This window comes from Macaca nemestrina, chromosome 2, assembly GCF_043159975.1.
Source record: "Macaca nemestrina isolate mMacNem1 chromosome 2, mMacNem.hap1, whole genome shotgun sequence".
Lineage (NCBI taxonomy): Eukaryota > Metazoa > Chordata > Mammalia > Primates > Cercopithecidae > Macaca > Macaca nemestrina.
The window spans coordinates 28,572,362-28,593,500 of record NC_092126.1 but is presented as its reverse complement, the minus strand read 5'-3'; the positions used below and the strand labels follow the sequence as shown (position 1 = coordinate 28,593,500).

Genomic DNA, 21,139 nt, shown 5'->3' with positions numbered 1-21,139 from the left:
GCTGCATAGTATTCCATAGTGTATATGTACCACATTTACTTTATCCAGTGATATGTGTCCCCACCCAAATCTCATCTTGTAGCTCCCACAATTCCCATGTGTTGTCGGAGGGACCCAGTGACAGATGATTGAATCATGGGACTGGGCCTTTCTGTTGCTGTTCTTATGACGGTAAATGGATCTCATGAGAGCCAATGACTTTAAAAACAGGAGTTTCCCTACACAAGCTCTCTCTTTGCCTGCTGTCATCCATATAAGATGTGACTTGCTCCTCCTTGCCTTCTGCCATGATTGTGAGTCCTCTTAAGCCATATGGAACTATAAGTCCAATAAACCTCTTTCTTTTGTATATTGCGCAGTCTTGGGTATATCTTTATCAGCAGGATGAAAACGAACTAATACATTCAGTCTTCTATTTATGACCATTTAGGTTGACTCCATGTCTTTGCTATCGTGAACAGTGCTGCAGTGAACATATGCATGTATGTGTCTTTATGGTAAAATAATGTATATTCCTTTGGCTATATACCCGGTAATGGGATTGCTGGATCAACTGCTAGTTCTGTTTTTAGCTCTTTGAGGAATCACTTCACTTCTTTCCACAATAGTTGAACTAATGTATACTCTTACCAACAGTATATAAGTGTTCCTTTTCCCCCGTAACCTCACTAGCATTTATTTTTCAAATTTAATAATGGCCATTCTGACTGCTCTGAAATACTGTCTCATCGTGGATTTGATTTGCATTTCTCTACTGGTTAGTAATGATGAGCATTTTTTCATATGTTTTCTAGTCACTTGTATGTCTTCTTCTGAAAAGTGGCTGTTCCTATCCTTTGCCCACTTTTTTATGGGGTTGTTTGTTTTTGCTTGTAAATTTGTGTAAGTTCCTTATAGATTCTGGATATTACACTTTTGTTGGATGCACAGTTTGCAAATATTTTCTCCCATTCTGTAGATTGTCTTTTTCTCTGCTGATAGTTTCTTTTACTCTACAGAAGCTCCATACTTTAATTAGTTCCCACTTGTCAATTATTGCCTGTGTTGCAATTGCTTTTGGCATCTTTTTCATGAAATCTTTGCCAGGTCCTATGTCCAGAGTGGTATTGCCTAGGTTATCTTCCAGAATTGTTATCGTTTTGGGTTTCACATTTAAGTCTTCAATTCATCTTGAATTAACTTTTGTTTATAGTTTAAGGAAGGGGTCCAGTTTCAATCTTCTTCATATGGCTAGCCAGCTATCCCAGCACCATTTACACCACTTATTGAATAGGGAGTCCTTTCCCCATTGCTAGTTTTTGTTGGCTTTGTTGAAGATCGGATGGTTGTAGGTGTGTAGCCTTATTTCTGAGATCTCTATTCTGTGCCATTGGTCTATATGTCTGGTTTAGTACCAGGACCCTGCTATTTTGGTTACTGTAGCCTTGTAATGTAGCTTGAAGTCAGGTAACATGATACCTCAGCTTTGTCCTTTTGCTTAGGATTGCCTTTGCTATTCAGGCTCTTTTTTAGTTTTGCACAAATTTTAAAATATTTTTTAAATTGCATGAAGAATGTCATTGGCAGTTTCATAGGACTAGCATCTGTAAATTACTCCATGCAGTATGGCCAATTTGATGATATTGATTCTTCCTAATCATGAGCATGGGGTGTTTTTCCATGTGTTTGTGTCATCTGTGATTTCCTTGAGCAGTGTTTTATAATTCTCATTGTAGATATCTTTCACCTCTCTGGTTAGCTGTATTCCTCGGTATTTAACCCTTTTCGTGGCAATTGCAAATGAGATTACATTCTTAATTTGCCTCTTATATTGGATATTGTTAGTATACAGGAATGCTACTGATTTTGTACATTGATTTGGTACCTGAAACTTTGCTGAAATTGTTTATCAGATCACAGAGCTTTTGGGCAGAGACTATGGGGTTTTCTATATATAAAATTATGTCGTCTGTACACAGGGATAGTTTGATTTTCTCTCTTATTTGGAAGCCTTTTATTTGTTTCTCTTGCCTTATTACCCTGGCCAAGACTTCCGGTACTATGTTGAATAGGAGTTGTGATAGAGGGCATCCCTGTCTTGTTCTGGTTTTCAACAGAATGCTTCTAGCTTTTGCCCATTTAGTATTATATTGGCTGTGGATTTGTTATAGATGGCTCTCATTATTTTAAAATATATTCCTTCAATGACTAGTTTATTGAGGGTTTTAACATGAAGCGATGTTGAATTTTACCAAAAGCCTTTTCTGCATCTATTGAGATAATCATGGGTTTTTTACTTTAATTCTCTTTACGTGATGAATCATATTTATTTATTTGTATATGTTGAACCGACTTTGCATCCCAGGGATAAAGCCTACTTGATCATGGTGAATTAGCTTTATGATGTGCTGTTGGTTTCAGTTTGCTAGTATTTTGTTGAGGGTTTTTGTCTGTATTCATGAAGGATATTGAACGGAATTTTTCTTTTTTTGTTGTGTCTCTGCCAGGTTTTGGTATCAGGATGATGCTGGCCTCATACAATGAGTTAGGAAGGAGTCTATCCTTCTCAAATTTTTGGAATACTTTCAGTCAGAATGGTATCAGCTCTTCTTTATATTACTGGCATAATTTGGCTGTGAATCTGTCTAGTCCTGCACCTTTTTTGTGGTTGGTTGGCTTTTGATTACTGATTCAATTTTGGAACTCATTATTGGTCTGTTCAGGGATTTAATTTCCTCCTGGCTCAGTTTTAGGAGGTTGTATGTGTCCAGGAATTTATCAGTTTCTTCTAGATTTTCTAGTTTGTGTGCATAGAGGTGTTTGTAGTAGTCTCTGAGGGTTTTTTTGTATTCTTGTAGGGTCAGTGGTAACATTCCCTTTTTTATTTCTAATTGTGTTTATTTGGCTTTTCTCTCTTCTTTCCTTTGTTAGTCTAGCTAATGGTCTGTCTTACTAATTTTTTTAAAAACCAACTATTGGATTCATTGATCCTTTGTATGATTTTTCATGTCTTAATTTCCTTCAGTTTAGCTCTAATTTTGGTTATTTCTTATCTCCTGCTATATTTGGGGTTGGTTTGCTTTTGCTTCTCTAGTTCCTTTAGTTGTGATGTTAGGTTGTTAATCTGAGATCTTTTTAACTTTTTGATGTGGTTGTTTAGTGCTATAAACTTCCTCTTAACACTGCCTTAGCTGTGTCCCAAAGATTCTGGTATGTTGTGTCTTTGTTCTCATTAGTTTCAAATAACTTTTAGATTTCTGCCTTAGCTTATTTACCTAAGACTCATTCAGGAGCAGGTTGTTTAATTTCCATGTAATTGTATGGTTTTGAGAGATTTTCTTAATGATGATTTCTGTTTTTATGCACTGTGGTCCAAGAATGTGGTTGGTATAATTTCAGTTTCTTTGAATTTACTGAGGATTATTTTATGTCTAATTTTGTGATTGATTTTAGAATATGTGCCACGTGGCAATGAGAAGAATGTATATTCTGTTGTTTTGTATATTTGGGTGGAGAGTTTTGTAGACACTTAACAAGTCCATTTATTCAAGTGTTGAATTCAGGTCTTGAATATCTTTGTTAATTTTCTGCCTGAACAATCTGTCTAATACTCTCAGTAGGATGTTGAAGTCTCCCACTATTATTATGTGGGAATCAAAGTCTCTGTGCAGGTCTCTAAGAACTTTCTTTATGAATTGGGTGCTCCTCTCTTGAGGGTATATGTATATTTAGGATAGTTAGGTCTTCTTGTTGAATTAGACTCTTTACGTAATGTCCTACTCTATCTTTTGTGGTCTTTGTTGGTTTAAAGTCTGTTTTGTCTGAAATTATGATAGCAACCACTGCCTTTTTCTGTTTTCCATTTGCTTAGTAGATTTTTCTTTATCCCTTTATTTTGAGCCTGTGATTGTCATTGCATGTGGGATGGACCTCTTGAAGATGGCATACCAGGGAGTATTGCTTCTTTCTCCATGTTGACACTCTGTTACTTTTAAGTGGAGCATTTAGCCCATCTACATTCCAAGTTAATATTTATCTGTGTGGATTTCATCCTCTTATGTTGTTAGCTGGCTATTATATAGATTTGTTTGTACGGTTGCTTTGTAGTGTCACTGGTCTGTGTACTTAGGCGTGTTTTTGTAGTGGCTGGTATGTTTGTTTGTTTGTTTGTTTGTTTTTCTTTCCATGTTTAGTGCTCCTTTCAGGACCTCTTGTAAGGCAGGCCTGGTGGTCATGAATTCCCTCAGCGTTTACTTGTCTGGAAAGGATCTTATTTCTCTTCCACTTATGAAGCTTAGTTTGGCTGGATATAAAATTCTTGGTTGAAAATTATTTTCTTTAAGAATGCTGAGGTACTGGTACAAAAACAGACACATAGGTCAATGGAACAGAATTGAGAGTCCAGAAATAAGGCCACACACCTGCAACCATCTGATCTTCAACAAAGCTGACAAAAACCAGCAATGGGGAAAGAACTCCTTATTCAATAAATAGTTCTGGGATAACTGGCTAGCCATATGCAAAGATTGAAACTGGACCCCTTTCTTTCACCATATGTAAAAGTCAACTCAAGATGGATTAAAGACTTACATGTAAAACCCACAACTATAAAAAAACCCTGGAAGGCAACTCAGGCAAATACCATTCTGGACATAGGACCTGGCAAAGATTTCATGACAAAGATGCTGAAAGCAATTGCAACAGAAGCAAAAATTAACTAGTGGGATCTAATTATTAAAGTAAAGAGCTTCTGCACAACAAAAGACATTATCAACAAACAGCCTACAGAGTGGTAGAAAATTTGTGCAAATCATGCATCTGAAAAAGGTCTAATATTCAGCATCCATAAAGAACTTAAACAAATTTACAAGCAAAAAACAAACAACTCCACTAAAAAGTGGGTAAAGGCCATGAGCAGACACTTTTCAAAAAAAGACATACAAGTGGCGAACAGTCATATGAAAAAAAAACTCAATATCACTGATCATTAGAGAAATGCAAATCAAAACCATGAGATACCATCTCACACCGGTTAGATATCTATTATTAAAAAGTCAGAAAATAACAGATGCTGGAAAGATTGCAGAGAAAAAGGAAGAATACACTGTTGGTGGGAGTGTAAATTAGTTGAACTGTTGTGAAAAGCAGTGTGCAGATTCCTCAAAGAGCTAAAAGCACAACTACCATTCAACTCAGCAATCACATTACTGGGTATATACCCAAATGAATACACATTGTTCTACCATAAAGACACATGCACACATATGTTCATTGCAGCACTATTCACAATAGCAAAGATATGGAATCAGTCTACAAGCCCATCAATGATAGACTGGATAAAATAAAATATGAGATATATTTTATATATGTATGTATATATGTGTATATATGTATATATAGTGTGTATCTATGTATATATACATATATATACACATGCATACATACACAGACACACACACACACACACACACACACCATGGAATACTACACCGCCATAAAAGAAAATGAGATCATGTTCTCTAAATGAACATGGATGGAGCTGGAGGCCATTATCCTAAGCAAACTAATGCAGGAAGAGAAAACCAAATGCCACATTTTCTCACTTGTAAGTGGGAACTAGATGATGAAAACACATGGACACCAAGAGGGGAGCAACAGACATTGGGACCTACCAGAGGGTGAAGGGTTGGAGGAAGGAGAGGATCAGAAAATATGAGTAATAGGTACTAGGCTTAGTACATGGGCGATGAAATAATCTGTACATCAAACCCCCGTAACACAAATTTACCTATATAATAAACGTGCACATGTACCCCTGAACTTAAGATAAAGTTTTTTTAAAAAAAGAGAATGTTGATATAGGCCCCCAATTTCTTCTGGCTTGTCGAGTTTCTACTGAAAATTCTGCTGTTAGCCTCATGGGGTTCCCTTTGTAGCTGACCTACCCCTTCTCTCTAACTGCCTTTAACATTTTTTCTTATATTTCGACCTTGGAAAATCTGATGACTCTCTGTCTTGGGGATGTCTTCCTCTGTAGTATCTCACAGGATTTCTCTGCATTTTCTGAATTTGAATGTTGGCCTGTCTAGTGAGGATGGGAAGGTTTGCATGAATGATATTCTGCGATATGTTTTCCAAGTTGCTTGCTTTCTCCCTAGCTCTTTCAGGGACCCAGTGATTCATAGATTTTGGTCTCTTTACATAACCTCATATTTCTCAGAGGTTTCGTTCATCCTTTTTTATTCTTTTTTATGTATTTTCTGTCTTACTGAGTTATTTCAGAGAGCCAGTTTTTGAACTCTGAGATTCTTTCCTCAGCTTGGTTTATTCTGCTGTTAATACTTGAGGTTGCATTGCAAAATTCTTGTAGTGTGTTTTTCAGCTATTTGCTTCTGTTTTATAACGATTATTTCATCCATCAGCTCCTGAATCATTTTATGGTACTCATTAGATTCTTTGTATTGGGTGCCCACTTTCTCCTCAATCTCGATGGTCTATGTTCCCATCCATATTCTGAATTCTATCTCTGGCATTTGAGCTATTTCAACCCAGTTAGGAACCCTTGCTGGGGGACTAGCGTGGTTGTTTGGAGGAAAGAGGCCACTCTGCCTTTTTGAGCTCCCAGAGTTCTTACGCTAGTTCTTTCTCATCTGTGTGGGCTGGTGTTCCTCTAACTGTGGTGTAATTTGGGTATAATCAGTAGGTTTCATTTCTGGATGTTTTCAGAGGGCCAAGGCTTTGTGCAGGGCCTTTATTTTTAGCTGAGTTCTTTGGTTTCACAGAGGAGCCTATTACCAAAAGTATTTTTGGTGTTGAAGTTTGTGCTGTGATCCAGTAGGTGGTGCTTAAGTGAAATGGCCAGTAGGTAGGCACTTGCTTGGCCATGTGGCTCCTCTGTATTTCCTCATGATTGCAGCTGTGCTCTCTGTCAGCACTCTGACAGTGTGAGCTCCTCTCCCACTTGAGTGCTAGCTGCAGATCTCGGTTTGGCTCTCCTGGGCTGCACACTGCAACTCTGGGGTGAGCTCAGGCTTTATGTGGCCTCCTCAGCTTGGAGGCAGCAAGGCCAGGGACCTTAGCAGTGGCTGTGACAGAGGGCCTTTCTCTTGTCTCTGGGGGCTCCACTCCAGAGAAATGCAGAGTTGCTACCAATCAGTATAATCAGCCAAGGTTGGGGTGGCTGCACTGGGGGCCCAAGCTGGGGGCGCCCTACCTGATAACAAGCAGGGAGAGTGGGTAGGTCATAGGGTAGACAGACTGGCCTCTTCTCCTGGGGGCAACTACAGCTTCCTAGAAGTGTGGTTAAAGCGCTCAGGATCTTTGTGCCTTTCCCAGTCCGAGGGCAGCAAGAGCAGTACCACTCTGCAGTGGCCATGGGAGTGGGCCTTCAGTTGTCTCTGGGACCTCTGTCTCAGAGAAACACAGAGCCCCTGCCACTGGAAATGTTCAGTCAGGGGATGAGACAAATGCACTGCTGGCCTGAACTGGGGTCCCTGCCTGGTGAAGAATGGAGGTTCAAGAGCTTATAGGGAGGAGAGACTGAGCTTCTCCCTGTATGGTGGCTGTGGTGTACTCCGAGCATATGTGAAGCCCTCAGACTGTTTCTTCCCTATACCAAGGGCAGGAGGAGCAGAACCACTGCTGTGGCAATGACAAGAGGGGCTGTTGATTGCCTCTGGGAGCCCTCACCAGGGAACCTCAGAGCCAGTACCAGTGGGTGTGCTCTGCTGTGATGAGGAGGCTGATCTGTGGTCCGGAGCCAGAGGCCCTGCCTCATGAAGAGTGGGAGGCCTGGGCTCACAGGGAAGAGGGTCTGGATTCCTCTCCTTACCGTGTGTAGTGTGCTGAAGGTGCCAGCATAGTGACTAGGCCTTTTGTTCCTTCCCTAGCCCCAGACAGAGCGGTTAGGGCGGTACCACTGCAGCTGCAATAGCAGAGGGATTGTGGGTTTTCTCCGGGAGTTCCTGCTGTGAGAACTGCAGAGCCACCTCCAACTGGCAAGTTCAGGTGGGGACAGGGTAGTTGTGTTGGAGTCCCAGGTCACAAGGGCCGCCCCGTAAGGAGAAACAGGATCGGAGACCTGTGTGGAAAAAGGTCTGGCTGCTTTTTCCACAGGGCAGCTCCATGGTGCTGGGGATCTGCACCAGTCCCTTGTCACCACGCACCCTCTGGAAGCCTGAAGGCAACAGGGGCGAGGGCGGCAAGACAGCAAAAATGGCGGCTTGCCTCGGTGGGCGCACCGTCCCAGGAAAACACGGAGCTGCTACCTGCCCAAGAGATGGCTCTTACTATTTTCGGGTATATTTCTCTGACGACTAATCTGGGTTATTATCATGAAGGCAAGTTGATTTTATTTGCATCTGTTGAGGTGATCATTCGTGTTTTGCTTTTAATTCTGTTTATGCGGTGAATCACATGTATTGAATTCTGTATGTCAAAACAGCCTTGCGTCCCAGGAATAAAGCCTACTTGATCATGCTGTATGAACTTTTTGATGTGCTCCTGGATTCCCTGGATTCAATTTGCTGGTATTTTGTTGAGGATTTTTATGTCTATATTCATCAGGGATATTGGCCTGAAGTTTTCTATTTTCGTTGTGTCTATGCCAGATTTTGGTACTAGGCTTATTCTGCTTGACTCTTGACCATCAGTACATTTGGTAAAAGATGAGATAAGGTTACCTTGGGTAATCAAAGGTATCAAAAGGTAGGAGGAAGAAAAATATATTGCATGCCGAACACTTAAATATAGTATTGCATTTAACCTTAATAACAGCCAATCTGGTGTTCATTTCTCTGCTTAGTCAGTTATTACTTTGCAGCCATCACCAAATCACTTAACTCTAATTTGGTCCTTTTATTTCCTCTTCTGCAGAATAGAGACTAAAAATACCTATCTTGTAGGATCACAGTGGGAATTAATGTGCATAATGTCTGGGAAACACTTATAAGGGTGCTTATCACATGATGGATAAATAACTGATAGGAAATAGGATGATAATAACTGTGATGTTGGTCATAAGCTCTTACTACTCAAAATGTGTCTCCAGGGCCAGCAGCACCAGTATTACCTGGGAGCTAACTAGAAATTAGGAATTTCAGGCCCCACCTCAGACCTCCCATGTCGGAATCTGCATTTTAAGGAGATCCCTAAGTAATTCATGTGCACATAATATGTTTGAAAAGCACTAGTATAGAAAAATGACTCTGGGATTCAGCAACTTGGCAGAACTCATCTAGTGGTAAACCAGACAGCTGGAAACTGCTAAGGCCAGCATCGTTCTCTTATATCTCTAAGGGTATCTGTGATTGGAGGTGTTCAGGCTTCCTGAATCCCATTGTGATGTTCTTCTGTAATCCAAGCTATAAATGAAAGGCTTTTTCCAAACATGTTTTCATGTCTACCACAGTAGCAAGAACACCATAATTTTGTTTTATTTTTCACATTTTTAACTATTCAGCTGTTTTATTTGTCACCATTTAGTTAGGGAATTATCACAAAACTTATTTCTAAAATGCATCTGATTAATGCATATTTAGGCAGCTAAGGAGATGTAGAATCGGTTGACTGCTATCATAAAATTAAACACTGATGAAACATATATTTGCACAGCAATAATGATCCTGGCATTTGTGTAAATATAACAGATCTATTTCCCTAATCATCTAGGGAAAAAAATGAGGGGAGGGTGACAGAATTACCAAATATGTCTGGCTTTCTAGGCAGATCATTTTCAAGTACAAATTTTTTTCATGTGAATAAAATCATGTTAATTAACAGCATCTATTACCACATTAAAATGAAATAATATATTTGAACAAAAACAATGTAGATAATATCAGAAGCATGTTTCCAGGTCATCTTATAATTTCCAGAGCTTCTTTGTACATCGTGGAAGGTGCATGTTTTTAATATACTCCTCTATAGTGCCATAGTTTGATTTTATACAAAATGTGTCGTGAGATTCAAGCCTAAGTAAGATATATATTTTTCCCCAATTTTAGCATCTCTGAAATTTAAATCTGTCTTACAATTGATGGCATATCAACACTGATTAGCAGCAGTTTTTCTTCTTTTTTTGTAATCAATGGAATATTTGATTCAATTAGGGGATTAGAATTCCCAGTAAACTGAAACCTAGTCCACAGGGATTACCATGGTGAGATAGTGGAAAACAAGTGGAACAGGATGAATAGCTCATGCCTATGAGCGTTCAGGCAAAAAGAGAGGCCAATAAATAGAAGTAATGAAATTAAGTAAGAAACGATTTCATAGATTTCTATTTCCACAGAGACAGAAAGAAAAATCAAGGAAGATGAGCAAAATTGGCAAAATAGCAAGAAAGAAGAATAGGGAGATATAGGAAAAAAAAGGAGAGAGAACGAAGCATCAAGGTGGAAAATACAGCCAATAAGCCCACTATTGTGGTCATTATTTCCTAGGTGTGGTATCCTGTGGTAGACATTCAACTTGGTGCTCCTTTTCTCATTACACACACCTGATCAGTAGTGGTCCTAGAGGGTAGGATGAGGCAGTTGTTTTTGGCACATTGTAGAAGGTGTTTTCTCTTCTCTAGCCTGCACAGGTAGATCCACACCCCTTCCTGTGCTCCTGCCCTCCCGCAAACTCTGTACATACTTCTCTTTCCTCTGCCTGCTGCATTTCACCCAGCCCCAAACCACCAGAAGACATACAATGATTAACACTTCTGTTTGTTCTTTCAGGTGATATCAAGACTATCAAACAAATCTACAGTCTCACAGGTATGGCTTTTGTTAAAGAGCAAAATATTTATCTAAAATCTGGAGAATTACCAATAAATCTGTCTTTCTCTTCAGAATTTCATGTATTTATTTTTTACTTTCCCTACTTGACTTTCCAATGAGAGATGTGGCAACTGATTTGCTTGAGTTTGAGTATAGAGGAGAATTGAAACTCATATTTCTATGGAAGCATTTTATAGTTACCATTATAAAGCAGTTTGTTACCAAAACATGCCAAATGTAAAGTCCTAAGGTGTTGATCTTAAAAGTACTTTCATCGCATTTAAAATTGGTAGTCAGACTTTTTCTTGTAAATGTCAATAATGCTAAAAATATGGTTGAGAGATATTCTGGAACCATGTTTTATGATTCAATGAACTTTTAAAACAGTTTCAACTTTTAAGAACTCTCTAATTTCAAGAAAAGTTTCCCGAAAAAACTGATTCGTTAAGATTATTAGCTAGACTTTTATTACCAATAATCCTGTGACACAGAGGCACACAAATAGATCAAATTACATAATGCATTATGAAGACATTAAGAATGTACTGAAGATGATGGTGGAGAAGGGTCAAATAGGGTTAATTTTTTTTTTTTTTAATTATACTAAGTTCTGGGTTACATGTGCAGAACATGCAGTTTTGTTACATAGGTATACCTGTGCCATGGTGGTTTGCTGCACCCATCGACCCATCACCTACATTAGGTATTTCTCCTAATGTCATCCCTCCCTTAGCCCCCCACCCCCAACAGGCAACGGTGTGTGATGTTCCCCTCCGTGTGTCCATGTGCTCTCATTGTTCAACTCCTACTTATGAGTGAGAACATGTGGTGTTTGGTTTTCTGATCTTGTGATAGTTTGCTGAGAATGATAGTTTCCAGCTTCATCCTTGTCCCTGCAAAGGACATGAAGTCATCCTTATTTATGGCTGCATAGTATTCCATGGTGTATATGTGCCACATTGTCTTAATCCAGTCTATCATTGATGAGCATTTGGATTGGTTCCAAGTCTTTGCTATTGTGGATAGTGCCACAATAAACATATGTGTGCATGTGTCTTTATCATAGAATGAGTCTTCCTCTGTTGCACAGGCTAGATTGCAGTGGTGTGATCTCAGCTCACTGCAACCTCTGCCTCCTGGGTTCAAATGATTCTCCTGCCTCCACCTCCCAAGTAGCTGGGATTACAGGCATGCACCACCACACACCGCTAATTTTTTTTTTTTTTTTTTTTGGTATTTTTTAGTAGAAATGGGTCAACGTGTTGGCCAACCTGGTTTTGAACTGCTGACCTCAAGTGATCTGCCTGCCTCAGCCTCCCAAAGTGCTAAGATTACAGGCCCACTTTTAATATTACGTTGGGAAGCTTCTTAGAAGCTCTTAAAGCATTTCAGTGCTTTCATTCAAGTTTCTCCTGGCACTAATTGTCTTTTCTCTCTTATTTCTACAAAATCCTCCTCAGCAACAAGCAAAATGGCCTTTATGTTCCATAAACGTCTTTATGTCTTAACTCTTCTCATCAGACAGCTTTTCCTTTCTACTGCACTGCTTTCACCTCAGACCTTTCTATACTCTCTTTCTTATGAAAAAAAAAGAGACTTTTTTTTGTATTTTTCAATTTGAATTCCTCTGCCTTTCATAGAACTCTGAAAATGAAGATCTGTTCCAAGACTACAACATCCTAAACTTTAAACAACAACAAAATCCTCTGTATAATTTAGGCTAAAGTTAATTTGTAAAGTTAAAACCACCAGAATAACAGGTTGTTGTTTCCCTCTCATAGACAAGTCCAGAAATGAAAAATATGAAAACTCCCATGTGTCAATAAGGTGCCAGGATGTATTATTTATTATTTTTGCATCATCATTCTCAAAATATGGTTTCCTTCTCCAAGATCTCATTCTCCATGGGGACTGCTGAACATACATTCACTTAATCCATACTTCAGAGTACAAACAAAAGAAATGTGCAAGAGTAAGACAGAGGTTACAGTGTTTCTATGAGCCTTTCTAAAAATTTCTTAAAACCTGTTCACTTATATGCTACCATCTCATAACTTAGCCTCATGGCCAAACCAAGTGGCAAGGGAACCTGAGAAAGGTAATCTTTGTGGAGGGTGCATTGCTGAGAGTTCTGTTAACTAAGAAAGAAGGGAGGATATTGCATAAAAGGAGGTAACCAGAACCCTTTGTAGCACTTGCCACAGTATAAATGTTTTCATTTTCTTTATGATCATCAGCATCATGTAGGCAAGCATTTATTAAACTCTTTGCACATTGCTAAAGTGCTTGGTTTTCATTATCTAATATCTAGTGTTTTCCTCACACCATTCCTAATTTACATATGAAGAAACCAATAATTTAATAATTATATTATTTGACCGAGGTTACAGCTAGTAAGTCACAGGACTTTTTTTTTTTTTAGGACTGTGTAACTGGAAGTTCATGAATTTCAACCACTAGACTTTGTTCTGTTTCCCCTGTAGTCAGGACAGATTTGATGGAATCTAGTCATTTGTAACTTTGAAGTGGCTATTCCAGCAAAGTATCATGAGCCAAATTCTAGATTTGTTTAACTATGAGTATAAAAACCCTAGTGCCTTCGTGAAAGCATTTTCCAGGAAGAAAATGAAAAGATACATCAGTTGAGAAGGAAGAGTTCTGTGGTTGAACTTCATGGCAGTGTATAACAGGTGAATCCAGCTACATGCAGAAAGCAGCTGTTTTTATATAGATGGCCTGAAGAAAGTAACTGATACTCCTGCACAGAGGCTAATGTGAGGCTGAATATTTAATAATATAATAAACTTAGGTCCTGCCTGCAATGATGGCAGGTGGGATAATTGATTATTGGTATAAGTAATGTCTGCTGCACTGATTGTGAGTCAGTATCTAAGCACCTTGTCCAAGACACCAAGTCTCCATGACAAAATGGAGGTATGAAATTTCCACAAACTTGTAGAAGTACAAATACTTGACAGGTTATTAGTCAGAGAATTCAATTAGAGCCAATAGAGGCTTCTTGAAACAAAGGAATGATTAACTTGCCAATGCAAATGTAAACAGAATTCTAATTAGAGAATGCGCTCATTGTTTCTCATTTCTTAGATTAAGTTTGCCCTGTTGTGTCTTTAGCTGGGTAAACTAATTTTTCTATCCAACAATGCTAGTGTACAAATGTTCCCCTGTAATTCCGTGTAGGCCCAGTTTTTGTTAAAAACACAGAGTTTTAAATGCTGTGAAAAACAAACAAGAGTAACATCATGACTGTCCCAGCAAAACAAACAAACAAAAGTATGACCTCATCCTTAATTAAAATAACCATACGTATTTGGAAAGATGAGTCTAAGAATGCCATTTCTTCAAGAAATTTTGAGCTAATGAGATTAAAGTACAAGAACTTCATGAGTAAACTATACATTTCACTCAGCATCGATGGCCTACACTGAATGGACTATTGCCTATAAGTCACTGCAATGTTATTATACCTGTAATATATACAGCAAAATCCCTATACAACAAAAGAACAACTATTCCTTTAAGTCAATAACCATGACAGCCCAGAGTTTGAATAGTAATCTTAGAGATTTTCAGTTCTTTGCCTTATTTTTATTATAAATTATTGATGATCGGGTATAAGGGAATCAATTTTCAAAAAAGACGGAGGCACAGAAAAGTGAGAAGAGAAGCCATGTCTGGGGCAAAGCAAAAAGCACACACTATTACAGTGACTCTGTTGAGGGCCACTAGTTAGCCTTTGCTGTGTTTACTGCCCTAGCCCTTCCATCATCACCTCAATTGTCTTTTCCCACACTCTTTCTTTCCTCTTCTTAGTCTACAAAGTTGAATGATCCCAGTCAAGAGTCCAGTAGTTATAGGATGGGTTTTGGCAAGACTATTTTTCCTTCCTTTTCCAAGGCTCTTCAAAGGAAGCAGACCAGGTGGTTTGCTTCTTTTCTTGCTAGTGACTGGAAAGAACAAGGAGAGCAGGAAGCAGAGTAGCTGAGAATACTTCTGATCTTCTTCCATTCATGTGATCCAAAACAGGAAAGCTTTTTTTATTCTCAAGAATAACGCAATTTTGCTGATTAATCTCCATGTAAAGTTCCAGTAAAGATCCTGTAATTTTAAATAACAAGACCTAAGACCCTCCATTAAAATGGAAAATGTCTTTATTTCTAAGAGCATGCCATCATATACTATTACAAATGACAGGTTGAATTAAAATCCAGTTGCAAACCTGGTATAATGCACCTTTCACGTGGCTCCCCATGAAGACAGTTTAAAAGACCAAGAGGAGGGTTAAAATCAGGGGCTAACATCAAGAAAGCATAGAGGGTAAACCTGGAGAAGAGCAGAAGTGGGAAGACCTTTAGCACCTGATAAAATAATAACAAAATCTGCAAAGACTTCAGTTTTAATGAAAAGAGTCTCTAAGAAATTTGACTTTGTTCAAATGAGACCTCCAGCATTAATGAGATACTTCTTCTGCGGTCTTTGTAGTCTGTGCTAATTCATATTATCCACTAATTTAGTCAGAGCCCAAGGGAAATGGCAGCATCAACAAGCGACTCCCATCCATTGTGGAAGATGAGGAAGAGGAGGAGGAGGGGGAGGAAGAGGAGACGGCCTCTCTCTCTCCCATCTGCACAAGGGGATCTTCTTCACGCAACAAGAAGGTTGGAAGCAGTAAAACCTACCTGGGCTTAAGCTTAAAGCAACTGGCCTCGGGAACGGTGCCCTTTCACTCACCTATCAGAGTCTCCAAGTCAAATTCCCCCAAAACCAAGCAGGAAATTGACCCCCCCAACCATAATAAAAGGAAAGAGAAGAACTTGAAATTGCAACTTTCAACTTTGAATAATGCTGGACCCCCAGACCTCAGTCCAAGGTGAGAGTTCATATCATATAACTTTCTCACATGATCGTGGCTGCCTTTTACACAGAGTAGTACCTGCCTTCAGCCTTCTGAGCCTTTCTACTCCACAGATTCCTCTCCTGGAATCCTCAGCTTTTCTGAGTTTTGTGGGCAGTTTTTTGAGTATATGTGCAAGTGTGTGTGCATGCAGGATGAGCAAAATAGCTTTAGTCATGTTCTCAAAATACTAAATGTTCAGAAATCCTTCTTTACTCCCTTTATTCATTTTGCACTACCTATTATGTTAAATGTATATTCCTACATTGTGATTTTATGATTGATAATGAAAATAAAAGAAATGGAACAAACTCCATCAATGTTAACCCCTCAGTGCTCGATCTTACCAAAAGTTTCATAAGCAACCAGTTGAAATTAGGAAGAAAATGAAATGCAGATTTTTATTTTTCATACTATTCTTGCCTTATTATCAAGGATGGCTAAAACTTAGTTTTATTTCTGGTCTCTTCAATAAGTAACATAGCATGGTTCTATTTTTAATTTCTTAAAAATCATTTTAGAATCCACTAAAGGTGATTGAAAGCATGAAAAATCCTGATTCCGAAGATGTTCAGGGGTAGGCCATGGTGTAGAAAAGCAACAGCCATCATCAAAACCACATAACAGCTGAATAATAAATAAAAGCATGAACAAAATATGTATTACTTTTTATGTTTCATGTACTTTGCTAGGTAATTTCACATTCACAGTTGCATTTAATCTTCTCAGAACCCTATAGTTTGTGTTATCTCTATTATAAAGTTGTAAGAAGTGAAACTCAAAGGGTAAAGATTTTATCCAAGATCTCAGAGATACTAAGTACTGAAAGGTGGATTAAAAGTTTGTTTTTCTGCTTATAAAGCAAGTGATCTTTCTCAAATACTATAGTTTTATTATTTATTTGAACAACATTCTTATTCATTAATATAAAATATTAAGGAAAAGATAAAATAGGTTTAGTAAAAAGTAGGCAGATGATAAATTTTCAAGAATTCAGTTGGAGATGGTAATTTGAAAATATTGCTTAACTCTCCTTCTAAGTTTATACTAAAATTAAACATAATAAATTATAAACCGGAAGAGACTGTATCAGAGCTGAGAAAGAAAGGTTTATATACAATATGATCCTACATTTATGAAAAGAATATATGTTCCTTTAGAGAGAAAATAATATTTTAGGGACATACATCAAAATATTGACTATAGTAGTAGATTACAGGTGATTTTTATTTTCTGGTTTTTTGTTACCTTTATGTTTAAATTTTCTACAATCGACTTGTATTTTTTTAAAATAATGAGTGGATTAGATACTATTTACCATGAAAAGAAGACTAAATACTGATTTAAATAAAATTCTTTAACTCTTACATTTAGAATTTTCTGTAAGTCTAGAGTAGAGGTGTAATATTTATTTTCTGTGATGCTAAGGGTTAAAACCTGGAGAGTTGTGATTTAACATGAATTTAGGTAAGAGGACTTTTGTACCATACCTTAAAGTTTTGAATCTGAGAATAAGTAAAAGAACCTCTGTCTACAACATCAGTGTGTGATAAGAAACATAATGTGATATAAAATTGTGAGCTACATATATAATTTTAAATTTTCTAACAGCTACATTTTTAAGCGTGATAAAAGTGAAATTAATTTTAATAATTATTTTATTTGACAGAATATGTTCCAAATATTATTTTAAATTTAAATAATATAAAAATAGTCAGTGAAATAATTTACATTTTTTCAACACATTCTTCAAAATCCAGTGTGTATTTTATTGTTACAGCACATCTTAATTTGCACAAACCACATTTCAGGTACTCAATAGCAATAGAAGGCTAATGGTTACTATATCAAATAGTTCAGTTCTAGAGTGTCTAGAATTTAGAAATTTAACATAATATCTTTTAACTCTTTTAAAAATACTGGAATCCATGAATATGAATCCACAACCAGTCAATTTCCTTTATTTTAAGTAGGATTGTTGATGGAATTGAAGATGGAAACAGCAGTGAAGAAAGTCAGACTTTTGATTTTGGCTCTGAACGAATCAGATCAGAGCCCAGAATTTCTCCTCCTCTTGGAGGTAAGATCTATATTTAGTCTTCTCCCAAGGTACAATATTTCTTATTAACTTGTAATGTTTGCTATGGACATTTTTTTGTTTGTTTGTTTGTTTGTTTTTGCTTTCCTGTCCTTAGAATATTCTCTCTGTCATAGACCCTTACCAATACCATTGAATAATTTGACATGAGTTTATGCCATTTCAAAGTTAAAATGTCATTTGTGATCATTTCTCTGTCCAGATTGGATGAGCTGCCCTTTAGCAGCCAAGGTAATTGGTAAGCCAGGAGACTCAAATTTCTGCTATATTTCAGAGGATAACCATATTTTACTATTATAAATTTAGATTAATCCACAAAAGCATTATCTAGAGGAAATGCCATGTTGATTGTGCACTGAAGGAACATTGGTTATATTTAAGCAATTTGTTCAGTGTGAGGTTATATATTGCAGTTTTCCAGAGGAAAAACAACTTCAGAAAGATATAAGCATGTTGGAAATGATGGACAACTATGTGATGTGCTAACCTTCAGTGATGGTGAATTAATGTGAGGGTACTCCAACTCTAATCCCTGTCTTTACTTTTCAATCTTGAGTTTGTTGCTCATAAGAGGGATTCTGTCAACAAGACAAATAAAATGACAAACTCTAAAGAAGACACACCTGTATTTGATAAAAAGAGAATAATGAACATGTGTTGAATAGGCAGAGACAATCCAAAACAATTACCAGCAAACTACCTAATTCAAGGCCAGCAATTCTCACCCAGCCTCCCCTTCCCTTCCCACCAAGTTCTAAAATCCTTGTGTTAGAATGTCCTGGTAATTAACAAATCCCTTTATGAACAAAGCCAAACCCAAGAAAGACATTTGAATTTACAGTTCTGGAGATGTTTCTCTGGTAGAATACCAGCATTTCATCTGAATCAGTAATTCTTTCCAGCACTCATCTTCGGAAACTAAAGGATACTTGTGAAATTCCTTGATTGGGAGTGTGAAGTGAGGAGAATGCAAAAGGATAAGGGGTACAGTCTTGATTTATTGATTTAATTGACTTACATATGTTGATATTACTGTGCTTGGACCAAGGATCAAAGAAATCATAGTTATCATCAAACTGATATATTTGCAATGAAAGCCTGTTGACACCTCAATTGGATATTTATCTTTTTGGTTCAACTAGAGACAATGCACAGAAACTCACCATTTCATTCACATATTTCTAGTCCTACCACTCTTTTAGCTTCTTCCTCTTCCTTAGCCTATCACCTACCCCTATGCTTATGCATTCAAGCAACAAGCTTTCTAGAAGCAACTTCCGAAATATCTTAGTTCTCTCTAAGACTTTCTATCATTGCTGCTACCACTCTTTCTCTAGCTACATCTATCTCTTGCTTGCCTGACTACCAAAGTCTTTTCTTTGACCTCACACCGTTTTCTATGCAAAGTGAATTTTATTAATTCAAATTTATTTGTATTACTCTATTCCTATGCTTAAAACCCTAATATGGTTTTATGTTGCCCTTTGTATGAAATTCAAACCTATTGCATAATTACTTTATATTAGTTATTTTACTTTTTTTGTAGAGATGGGATCTCCCTATGTTGCCCAGGCTAGTCTTGAACTCCTGGGCCCAAGCAATCCTCCTGTTTCAACCTCACAAAATGCTGGGATTACAAACATGAGCCACCATGCCTGGCCTACTTTTTAAATGTTTATTTTTCCTGCTCGATTCTAAACTCCATGAGTGTCAACTGTATTTTCTTTATTGGTTGCTATCTCCTCTAAAAGAGGGCTGGCCTATAGTATATGACCTTCAATCATTCGTTGAATGAATGGATTATCTCTGCAAGATATATATGCAAAACAATTTCTTATTACTCTGTTTCAGAGTGTTTTGAGTTACTTTTCTTCCCCTACCAACAAGTTTTCTCCTCATAATTGACCAGAATTAGGGTGGTTATATCTGTCAAATCTTTTCCACTCAAGCTGGCACTGACTCACCTGTACTCTTGTCCCTGACAAAAATAAATATATTTGGAAGAGCAAAGTAGAGAAAAAGTGAAGAAGAAGAACTAAAAGCTGGGAGAAATTACCCTTTAGAGTGATGCAGGAAAAGAAAGGCAACCTGCAGTGGATATTAGTAGCTGATATATATGTGGGAGGAAAATGTGCTCGTGGGCACAGGAATCAATGTTTAGAATGGAACGAGAGGATGCAAATAATATCCCTTTTCTATGGCTTGAGCACTAACTATGATACAGTTTTAAACAATGGTCAAAGAAAAGGAAACGTGCCATCTTGGAAAATGGTGGTGACTGTACTCGAGGAAATGGGGTATTTGCAATGGACACATCCAGTCACTGTAGGTGCAATCACCACCATGATGTGTATATCTGGTGCCATCCAGAGGAATACAAAACACTTGCTTGATCCCCAAAAGACAGTACAGTGCACAGACATCAGAAAAGATTAAAAGTGGTAGCGTGGGCTTTCTTCCATATTCTAATTGCCTCAATCCTCAAATATGAGATTTATTCCTAAAGGACTCATTCTGTGTGTGTGTCACTTTCCAGATCCAGAGATTGGAGCTGCTGTTCTCTTCATCAAAGCAGAGGAGACCAAGCAGCAGATAAACAAACTCAACAGTGAGGTATGGAGCTCTTTCTTTGGTCATACTTAAATGGTAAGAGGAGATATAGATCCTAGTTACTCACAGAAGCAGTGTAATATAGTAGTTACAAGCATGCATTCCAGAATGAGACCACCATGGGTGAATCCCTACTCTGCCTCATGTAAGTTGTGTGACCTCTGACAGGTCACGTACCTTCTCTCAAGCTCCACCACTCCATGTGTAAGCAGGGAAGAAGAATAATACCTGCCTCGTGGCCCTTTGTGAGATTAAATAAAATGATCTAGGTAAGTTGTTTAGCATAAAGTAGGCAGTAAATAAATTATTATTATAATTAATATCATAGATATATGCGTATTTGGTTTAATTGGTACATTTTAAACTTTTTCGTGACCTTCCATTTTTAATGAGTTAAAGCAAGGTCACTAGTTCACAGAAGAATGCTGTTTCTCAGTGTAGTCAAATGGCCTGAACTCTGTCCTTTCCTCTGACTTGTATTTGCTTGTGTCACCTTGGGTACTTTACCTCTCTAAATCTTACTATCTGTTCATTTTTAACAGTTTTATTGAGGTATATTTATATATCATAAAATTTGTCCATTTCACCAATAATCCAGTGAGTTTTAGTAACTTTATTGAATCCATCATGTATAAATCAGTTTTAGGATATATTTTATTCCCACAATAAGATCTCTCATACTCATTTTACAGTTAATCTCTATTCTTATGTCCCAGCCCTAGGCAACTACTTATCTACTTTCTATTTCTATAAATCTGCCTTTTCTGGCAATTT

The 21,139-nt window shown here is 37.6% G+C and overlaps 1 protein-coding gene across 7 annotated transcripts in view; it reads left to right on the top strand.

The window, feature by feature from the left end:
- Positions 1-21,139, top strand: part of LOC105465816 (potassium voltage-gated channel subfamily H member 8) — a 383,293-nt gene that overhangs the window by 346,190 nt on the left and 15,964 nt on the right. For all 7 annotated transcript variants that reach the window (XM_071090847.1, XM_071090848.1, XM_071090846.1 and 4 more), the window contains 4 exons: positions 10,704-10,742; positions 15,278-15,633; positions 17,631-17,737; positions 20,292-20,368. In XM_071090847.1, coding sequence (XP_070946948.1) covers positions 10,704-10,742; positions 15,278-15,633; positions 17,631-17,737; positions 20,292-20,368 — 579 coding nt within the window. The remainder of the gene's footprint in view (positions 1-10,703; positions 10,743-15,277; positions 15,634-17,630; positions 17,738-20,291; positions 20,369-21,139) is intronic.